The sequence below is a fragment of the Monoraphidium neglectum genome (genome assembly GCF_000611645.1).
Source record: "Monoraphidium neglectum strain SAG 48.87 unplaced genomic scaffold scaffold01362, whole genome shotgun sequence".
NCBI classification, from domain to species: domain Eukaryota; kingdom Viridiplantae; phylum Chlorophyta; class Chlorophyceae; order Sphaeropleales; family Selenastraceae; genus Monoraphidium; species Monoraphidium neglectum.
Genome location: NW_014012266.1, coordinates 6,023 through 15,399, shown reverse-complemented (window position 1 = coordinate 15,399; position 9,377 = coordinate 6,023). Strand labels below are relative to the sequence as shown.

General features: G+C 64.3%; 4 protein-coding genes across 4 annotated transcripts; 2 read left to right on the top strand and 2 right to left on the bottom strand.

The window, feature by feature from the left end:
- Positions 1-10: 10 nt before the first annotated feature.
- On the top strand, positions 11-230 carry MNEG_7610 (hypothetical protein; the record flags this gene model as incomplete). The annotated part of the gene is made up of 1 exon (XM_014043921.1): positions 11-230. A coding segment is annotated over one exon (220 nt), but the record flags the coding sequence as incomplete, so codon positions are not given.
- Positions 231-262: 32 nt separating this feature from the next.
- On the bottom strand, positions 263-1,190 carry MNEG_7609 (hypothetical protein; the record flags this gene model as incomplete). Its single annotated transcript, XM_014043920.1, has 2 exons — positions 263-280; positions 414-1,190. The coding sequence occupies 2 exons, from the start codon at positions 1,188-1,190 to the stop codon at positions 263-265; spliced, it is 795 nt and encodes a 264-aa protein (XP_013899374.1).
- Positions 1,191-1,870: 680 nt separating this feature from the next.
- MNEG_7608 (hypothetical protein) lies at positions 1,871-2,377 on the bottom strand (the record flags this gene model as incomplete). Its single annotated transcript, XM_014043919.1, has 1 exon — positions 1,871-2,377. One exon carries the CDS (start codon positions 2,375-2,377, stop codon positions 1,871-1,873), a length of 507 nt encoding a protein of 168 aa, XP_013899373.1.
- A 3,413-nt stretch (positions 2,378-5,790) lies between these two features.
- On the top strand, positions 5,791-7,724 carry MNEG_7607 (hypothetical protein; the record flags this gene model as incomplete). The annotated part of the gene is made up of 5 exons (XM_014043918.1): positions 5,791-5,845; positions 5,992-6,053; positions 6,326-6,556; positions 6,769-6,999; positions 7,284-7,724. 5 exons carry the CDS (start codon positions 5,791-5,793, stop codon positions 7,722-7,724), a joined length of 1,020 nt encoding a protein of 339 aa, XP_013899372.1.
- Between the last annotated feature and the right edge of the window lie 1,653 nt (positions 7,725-9,377).

The window sequence follows — 9,377 nt, the reverse complement described above, 5'->3', positions numbered from 1 at the left end:
GCGTCCCAAGGCGGAAGAGCCGCTCGTGCGCGGGCTCGTCCGGGCCCGCGGGCCGCGCCGGCCTGGGCGCGCTGCTCGCGCCGCGGAGGGCGGCCGCGGAGGGCGACGCCGGCCTGGGGGCGGGGCCGGGCGACGCGCCGCGGCGGGCGCGCCTGTCGGCCGCCATGGGCCCGATGCCCGCGGGGCTGGCCTGCTCGCGAGAGACGGGGGTTCGCAGGAAACGCGGGTGAGGTGTACGGGCCGGCGCGCCGCCCACAGCGCTTCAAGCACAGCCGCACGTCTGCGTGGCGCCTCGGCCCCGGTCGTTCTGCAAGCTTGATACCACATAATGAGGTCACCCCAGAGCATGGCTGGACCGCGAGTGGAGGAGTGATGCTGTGCTGTCTGGTCATCCCCTTTGCCCGCCCACGCACCTTGAGCGCCGTGGCACGCGCCCCCTGGGAGCCCTGCCTGTCCAGGCTTGGCTGCTTGAAGATTGGCGACGAGTAATACTCGCCCCGCTGCTCGGCCTGGGGCTGCGCGTGTCCCTGCGGCTGCCGTTGCTGCTGCTGCTGCGCGCGCGGAGCGCCCGTAGCCCTTGATGGGAACTTGCTGTGGGCGGCCGCGCCACCGAGCAGGCTCCGCTGCTGTTGCTGCTGCTGCTGCTGCTGCTGCTGCTGCTGCTGCTGCTGCTGCTGCTGCTGCTGCTGCTGCTGCTGCTGCTCCTGCTGCTCCAGCTGCTGCTCCTCCGGCCATCCGGCGCCACCGGTCAGCAGGTCTGCGACGGCGCGCGAGAGCTGGGCGCTGTTGAGGGCGCGCTCCAGGAGCTGTTGGTACATGAAGTAGCCCGGGGAGGCCTTCGCGCCGCCGTCAAGCGCGCCGAGGCCCGCGCCGGGCGCCTCCGCGGCGGCGGTCGGCGCCGAGGACGGCCCCAGGAGAGGTGGGGACGAGGAGGGGAGGTCGGGGGCGTCGCCGTCATCGGAGGGAATGGCCTCCGGCAGGCGGATGGGGCGATCCGCTGGGATATCACATGCGTCGACGCTCTCCTCGCGCGTGCGGCTCAGGGCGACGAGCGGCGGCAGCGGCTGGGACGCCTCGTCGCCGGCGCATGCAGCAGCTGCTGCGCTGGGGACGCCACCGCCGTCGGTGCCGATGCCAAGGCCCTCCACTGCGGAGGTCACGATGCGGTCTATTTCACCCTTTTCACTCATGTCCGTGAACAGCTGCCTCTGCCAGCTCGTAACGACTGCTTCACTGGGGTCCAGGACCCCAGCCACGTTTTTGTCCGCCATCTGTAGGCTATGATCAAGGTTGAAGAGTTGTCATACGATCGCCTTCCAGCATATGTCCGGGGGCGCTTCAAGAAAGAAAGGGTGCCGCAAGTATATCTAGCAGCGCTGAGGGCTTTCGCTGACGCGTGTATTTGGATTATAAGTCGCTGTACTCATGTGTACATGGATGACCTAAACGGATCATCACACCTCGCGGCAGGCGGTTTGCACCCGTATTTGTGGAAGTCTGCACTCTTCGTACGCGCTGCCTGCGATCATACAAACCCGAAACAACATATAAATTCATACATCAAGGTGATTTTTGCACCATGTTGCAAGCGCCGCTTCACCCGACCCTTGTGGTGCGCAGTATTCATCGACAAAGCGACCGAAAATCAAGGTCACCACTGCGCCTAGCTCGCAGCCAGCCCTGAATTGTTGTCAGCTTGAACAAGCAGTATGTTTAACAGGTCTCCAGTCAATCACGGCTGATCGCCATGCACAAGCGTACAGTCCTGCTTGACCAAGTCAGCATCACTCGAAACGGACGCCCACCGCACGCCACAGCACACCGTTTGGATTACGCACATCAAGATGACATCAGTCAATACCATGCACCATCAGTCCAACCGCCGCGAAGCAGCCAGCACGGCCGTGTCCGTCTCCCCCAGATCAAGGCCCCCAGTCCCTGCCGGGAGCGGCGCCGCCAGCCGAGGCGCCACGTCAGCGTCCACCTCTTCCAAGTCCCTCGGCCGCCATTTTGGGCACCGGTCCTTGTCAACCAAAAGCGCCCGGACGCCCTCCAAAAAGTCTGGCTGCGCCACACGCCGCACCGCCATTCGGTACTCATGACTCATGACGTCCCGCAGCGACACCAGCGGCGGCGCCGACGCCGCTTCTGCCGCGGGCCCAGCCGCCTCCGCCGCCACCGCTGCCGCGTGCAGTGCGGCGTAGTGGCGCAGGGTGATAACCTGGGAGCCGGGGCTGCTGCTGCGCAGCGCCGCCAGGGCGGCGCGCAGCAGGTCGGCGGCCTCGCCCTGATCAACGCCACGGCCGCAGCTGCCGTCGCCGCTGCCGCAGCCGCTGCTGGCGCTGCACGCGGCGAGCTCCTGCACAAAGCGCGGCATGCGATTGCAAACTTGGCAGCAGGCAGCTGCCTGTTAACGACTGTGCCAAGGCCACCTCTTATAGTCAAAACCTGGGGGGGTTGTTCTACGACTCCAGCCCCAGCCAATGCAAGGCGCCCTTGCCGCTTGCTCACCGACTCAAGCCGTGCCATTAGCTGCTGCAGCGCCTGAGCCTCGCCGCCCCCCGAACTGTCAGGTGCCCCATAGTGTTCTAATAGAAGCGGACCAAAGCACCGCTCCAGCAGCGGCCGCAGCCTCTGTAGCGGCCCCGGTGCTAGGCCGCCGTTACCGCCGCCATCGCCGTCCCCGCCGCCGCCGCCCCCGGCGGCTGCGGCGGCGCATGCGCGCGCAACCACGGCGTCGGCGAGCGCGGGTGCTGCCTGCAGGTCTTCCAAGAGGCGTGGCAGCGCCGCACTCGGGCAGTAGTGCGTGGCGACGCCCAGCCAAAGCAGATCCGCGCCCGACGCCACGCGGGTGCCGGTGAGGGCGAGGTATAGGCCGATTGCTGGTGACGCCAGACGTGCTGCGCGCCATGCGAATCCGACGTCCGGCCAGAGGCCTGGGTTTGAGCGGTCCAGGTGCGGGGTGAAAGAACATCGCGTGCCGCATGTGCGCGCAAAATCGGGCACGCAGCCTTGCACACGCAGGCCGCATCACGGCATGCGCGCCAGGGACGGCGTGGCGGCAGCAGCATGCATGCACCAGCCCCAGGGAAGCGGTGGCGCCCTGTAGCTTCACACCTATAATGTTTTCGGGCATGGCGAAGACGGTGCGCTCCGTCACAACCCTGCAGCAGCAGCAGGCAGTGACCACGTGCAGGCCAAAGTTTCAGCCCTAAATCTATGTCGACTTGGCATGCGACACCAAGGCATGCGCTAACAACAGCAAACCTTCATCTGATGCTTGCAACACAGCTGTACAATTTGCATGCACCTGCCATGTTGCCAAGCCGCCGGTTGCGCTCCCTGTGGGCATACAGGGCAGTTGGTGGCCTGGCGCCCTCTCCAGACCACACCTGTGGCGGCAGAACCCTGCAATCCCGAAGCCCAGGCCCATCCATATGCCATCGCACAGGGCAACCACCGGCAGACGGGAGGACAGCTCTGCGGTCAGCACCACTGTTGAGTACTCAGCCTGGCGCAGGCGGGGCACGTCGAGCCGGGGCAGGAGGTTCGGCGGGGCCGCTAGTTTGCAGTTAAGCAAGAGGTCGGCGGACATATTGGACAGGGAAGGCATACCACCAGGAATGTATCCTTCCTGAAACGTCCCCCTTGCCAGGGGGAGAGGAGCAGCCTGTCACAGTAATGCTGCACGTGCCACAAAGGTATGGTTCTGTGTGGACAAGCCCCTACCTGGAATACGCGGTGGACGTGGTGCCCGCGCGGGGGCGCGTCACTGTAGGGCGCCGCCAGCACAGCCGCCCTCGCGCTCTTCACATCTCCCCCTGGGCATGATACCAGGGGGAGCCACGTCTGGGCCCCTCCAAGCTTGTAATTGAGATGCCTGCTGATTCTTTGTTGCATTGCAGATGAGTGGTGCCCCCTCTGACGCGGTACCGCAACAGGCTGCGGCTTTCAAGAGCAGCGCACCTGCGCAAAACGCCTTGGGTGTGCATGAATCGAGGACGACAGCCGAAACGCCAGCTTGCCCCGCGGCGCAAGTTATGAGGTGCGCCCGCAGGGCTTCCACAGCTTCTGTGTTGCATGCAAGCGCACATGCATGAGCAAGCAGCCTGGTAGCATGTCAGGAAAGCGGCGGCTGCAACCCTTGCTGTACAGGGGTCCTGCAGACAAGGCAAGTAGCATGGATTCTGGCTTGTCAAGAGCCCGCAGGGCAGTGATCAAGCGCCATTCATCCCCACCTGCATCTAGGGCGTTCAGTACCTGTGGTTCAAGTCATCACGTCGCATCATCATGTGCATGACGCGGTGCTGTCCTGGGCCCGGCAGCAGTAGCATCGCCCAACACGCTGACTGTGCATGCAGTGTTTGACCCGCTCCAGGACGGGCAGGGGCGGCACCCACTTAAGCGGTGCCCGCACCTTCTCGCGGCACAGGGTGATGCGGCCGAGGGCGCCGCCAACCTGGCTGCGATAGACGCGCAGCTCAACGTGCGTGGCGCTGGCAGCTGCTTCGGGCGCTGCGTTGCTGCTCAGCATTGCCCCGTGCGCTCCGGCGCGATGGGTCCGCAGCGTGCTGCTGCAGCGTATGCAGCGAAATCTAAAAGATCTCGCAATACTAGACCGTGCGGTGCTCAGCATCATCGATGTAGAGGCTCAATGACGATCGCATCTGTATGACACCACCCGCGCACCACGTTACAAATGCACGGCCAAAAGTCATGTGGAAAAGAGCTTGTCATGACTTTGACGGCACATGCTTGCGCCGGCGGTGCTTGTGTGTGGCGCCCGCCCTGCCGCCGCGGAGGCGCTTTTACGTCCCAAGCGCTGTGTGGCTGCTCATGACCAGATATTGCAGAAAAACATGCAATTCGCTTGGTTTTTGGTGGTGGTAACGTGATCGGCGCCCCCTGCAAGCCCAACCGACCACGCGCCATGTCAGCTTCGCGGTACCGCCTTGCTTGGGCTGGTTGGAGGTGGGCACGGATGTCCGCTAAGTGCATGTGGCAACTCAGGGTGCCCCAGCCGCCTAAACTGAGTATACATGATCAGACTCAATTGCAGTGGGGACAGCCGCTGTCCACCTCACAGCTGCGTTGCCTTTGTGTTTTGGCTGTTTTCTCTTCCCACAGCTTGAACGCAGCCCCTTCTCGATGGTCCATTGGCAGCCGCACCAGCCACGCTGAGAAGTGCCCGAGAACATGCATGGATACCTGGGCATCAGGCTGTGGGGAGGTTGGGGCAGCACGCACGGCAGGCGCGTGGATGTATGGGAGGGGCTAAAACGGCCATTACGGCCCTGCAAATGGAGCATCCCTGATGGGCGTGGGCAGAACGGTGTGTGGGCATGGTGGAAGGCAATGCGGGTGAGGGTGAGATCCTGTGGAGGCAATCACATGAGTAATGTGAACGGAGGCAACAAGGCGTGGCCTGCGGCGCCCGCCGCCCGTGCCTCGGACACCCGCCCTCCCCGATTGGAGGGGTGACCTGGCACCCAGACGCGCGCGCCGACGGTGTCCCCGGACCCAGCCGCTAATAGATAGTTGCATGAAAAAGATTGATTTACCATGTTTTATGGTGATTGGGGTGATCGGCCGGCCAGGCAGCGGGACGCTGGTCACCCTGCGCGTTGACTGCAGCCGCGGGCACTGGTGTTCACCGTTCCGGGCAAAGTCACCACCGCCCTCGCATATTTAGACGCATTCACCTTTGTTTTCAGTATCACAATCCTGCGCTTCAATCGCAATCCGCAGCGAACCTTCTCGCCCAGTACGCTCGAGCCTACGGTTATCAACATGGCCCGCGGAACCATCGCCTTGGCGCTCCTCGTGGCGGGCCTTGCACTCGCAAGTGAGTCTTCAAATATGCAGCCAAGCCTAGCAATGGGCGCCTGGCGCGGCGATCCGGCCCCGCCCAATGCTGCCTGCGCACCTCCCCGGCCCCATGCATTGCTCACGTGCCAACCGTGCTGCACTCTCAACGTCCATCATGCGCAGGCGCCGCCCCCTCTCGGAAGATGCTGGGGGAGAAGGCCCTGCCATACGCCCCAGGCAGCGACGTGAGTTGCGGTTTGCTCACCCCAAGGGGGGGGGGCGGGGCTGGGGCACACGGGGCAGCACAATGCTCCCCAGACCAAGGGACGCGCTCATTTGGCACGTGACTGGGATGCAGCAGTCAAAAGTGCTGCCTGTTTTGACACGCGCAGCCGCTGGCGCAGCTGGACACGTGCGGCAGCGCGCGTGCGCGCGATCATTCTCGCCACCCTCGCACGAGACTCGCCTGCGCGTCACGTCTGGCGCGCTTCGCCTTTATTCACCAAACCCACAACAGATGGGTCCCCTCCTCAACATGATGGACACCCAGAACGCCGTCCAGCGCGTCTCCGACTTTGCTGACGGTTACCCCACCGCTGCCCTCGCCGTTGCCGCCCAGCAGCACGCCGCCGCCTCCGCCTATGGTGGCCCCTGGTCCAGCTTCGGCCCCAGCTTCGGCCGCAAGCTGCAGCAGCTGCGCCGCAGCCTCCTCGGCGAGAAGGCTCTGCCCTTCAACCCTAACAGCGACGTGAGTGCGGGGCGCGCAGCGCGCACGGGCGATTGAGCCTAGCTGGCTAGCCACAGTGCAATGGCGCCTCGTTCCCATGCGTGCTCAGAGATGGGCTGGGACAAACTAGGGGGGGAATGCAGGACCATCTGCACCCAGTTGGTGTGCTCAGAACGTTCTTGTAGCATGGAACCCTTGCACTAACTGCGTCACGCCCATCACAATGTTCGCAGATGGGCACCCACCTTAACATGATGGACACCCAGGCCGCCGTCCAGCGCGTCTCCGGTTCCGCCGACGGCTTCCCTGTTGCCGCCGTTGCCGTTGCCGCCCAGCAGCACGCCGCCGGCGCCGCCTATGGTGGCCCCTGGTCCAGCTTCGGCCCCACCTTCGGCCGCAAGCTGCAGCAGCTGCGCCGCAGCCTCCTCGGCGAGAAGGCCCTGCCCTACGCCCCCAACAGCGAGGTGGGTGCTGGAAGCTGCGGGAAGCTGCGGGTCTGAAACCGGGGTTGTGCAGCAGCAAACTGAGGGTGTCATGCGCTGGCTTGTGTGTCACATAAGCGGAGCAGCAGCAGTGAGCAGCACGGCAAGCTTTTTGAGTCAGGGAAGCTTCCAACCTGATAAGCAGCTTCGGCTTGCCCTCATCCCTACCTTGAATGTCACCTGCAGGAGCCTTGCTGCAGAATGCTTCACAACCCCCCTCTCACCCACGCCCCTTCTCGCTCCCACCTTGTCACATCCTCCAACAGATGGGCCCCCTCCTCAACATGATGGACACCCAGAACGCCGTCCAGCGCGTGTCCGGCTCCGCCGACGGCTTCCCCACCGCCGCCGTCGCCGTGGCCGCCCAGCAGCACACCGCCGCCTCCGCCTATGGTGGCCCCTGGTCCAGCTTCGGCCCCACCTTCGGCCGCAAGCTCTCCGGCTCCGACGCCAAGGCCGCCGCCGCCGCCAAGGCCGGCGCCGCCGCCAAGGACGCCGCCGCCGCCGCCGGGTCCGACAACCGCGCCGCGGCCGTCCTGTCGCGCGCCGCGCTGGCCAGCCAGCTGCCGTCCCGCGCGGCCATGCTCAACTCCATGTCGACCGACGAGGTGCTGCCCAGCGCCATCGCCTCAACCGCCGAGCGCGCCCGCGCCGCCGGCTACACCACTTCCTACGGCTACGGCTACGGCGTGGTCGGCGGCCACTAAGCGGCCCCCGTGCCCCGCGCCGCCGCGGCGGCCCCCCAGCGCCGGCCCACCTTTGCGCCGCGCCGGGCCGCCGCCGCGCCGCGCCTTGCACGGGCGTCGTGTTCTGTTCGGGGAGGACGGCGCGCCCTGTCTGTCGCATCAGCGCTCGGGCTGCCTTTCTCGATTTCATCGGGCCTGGGTTTTGCTGGCCGCCCCTGGGGGCCAATCCTCGCGCGCCTGAGCCTGCTCGCAGGGCTCTGCAACTGCATGCTTGCGCACACCTGCCCGCGTCACGCCGCCGCCCATCCCCGGCACGCTCTGCACACTTACCTCCGAATCCACATCATTGTTGCAGATCGCGACGCAACACAAACCACTGCCGCATTTTCATCGGCCCCCGTTTCATGCATGCGCCCTGGGCTGCCGCCCATGCACGCGCGCGCGCCGCTCTTTTCGCGCACGCACCCAATCCGCATCTAGCTAAATTGTTCCCATGATTCCACCTTTCCTTCTCTTGTCGGCTGCCACACGGGGAATCAAGTTGCCGCAGCTGCGCCTCTTCGCTCCCCTTGCCGCCAAGACAGTCGTGCACAGCCGACTCCCTTTTCTGCTCCAGACCCCGCACCCGGGCGCCGCGAATGCATTTGCAATTCAATGCTGATGCATCATGCATGCAAGATGCATGAAGTGCCATTCGTTTGATCCTCCCACCGTCGTGTAACTGCCCATCCGCGGTTCCAATTGGCCCATCCACCCGCACGCAGCCTGTCGCCGGCCGGTAAGGTGCTCATTAGGATTGATGGTCGGGCAACCGTGTCACCGTGCGTGTGCGATGTTGCCGCTGGCGTATGCATGACGTATGTGACGAGCACGCGCCGGATCACAGGATCATCATCATCAGCAGGGCCGGGCGGGGTGCCGGTGACGGTTGAATCAGGCGGCCTGGTAGGTGAGTCATCATGGGGGGGGGGGTTCAGGCCCTAGGGTGTGTCCAGACTCCTCCTGCTTGCGGTGCTTGGACAAGGCGACAGCAGTGCACTGTTTGATAGAATTGTCTCAAGGTGCCGTTGGTCAAAGCTGAAGGCAAGGAGTCCCCCGCCTGATCACCCACCGCCAGGACGTGCCTTGCCTGCTCGTTGGTCACTTCGTTGCTCACCGCTGCCTTGCGCCTTCAGGCCGGCAAGTTGGTGTTTATGTAGGCTCCGTGTGCTGCACAACGCGAATTGAACATCATCTCGCCAATATTTCATTTACATTCGCGTGCACACCCCTTTGTCACGTTGAGGCTCTCATCTCTCGTGCATATCGACGACAGACCGAAGCAGAATCCTTGAAAGAACGAAGCCGATTTGAACCCTGAGCATCGATTTTCAAAGCCGCAGCTTCCATGGCCCGCTACGCTGCTACCTGTGCTGTCCTCCTGTCTCTGCTTGTGCTTGGATCTGCTGGTGAGCGAATGCGAGATGCGCTGCATGAGGGGCGCGACTGGTTTCATGACGCAAGCCTAAGAACAAACATGAACTACCGTCATAGAGGCAGGACACGGCTCCGGTTTGCAGCCGCATGCAGGCCGCGAACGCGACACACCTCGCTTTGACTTGATTTGACCCGTGGGAGGGATCCTTGTTGACCACTCCATCCCCACCACCCTCCTCCCTCGCAGCGACCGCCACC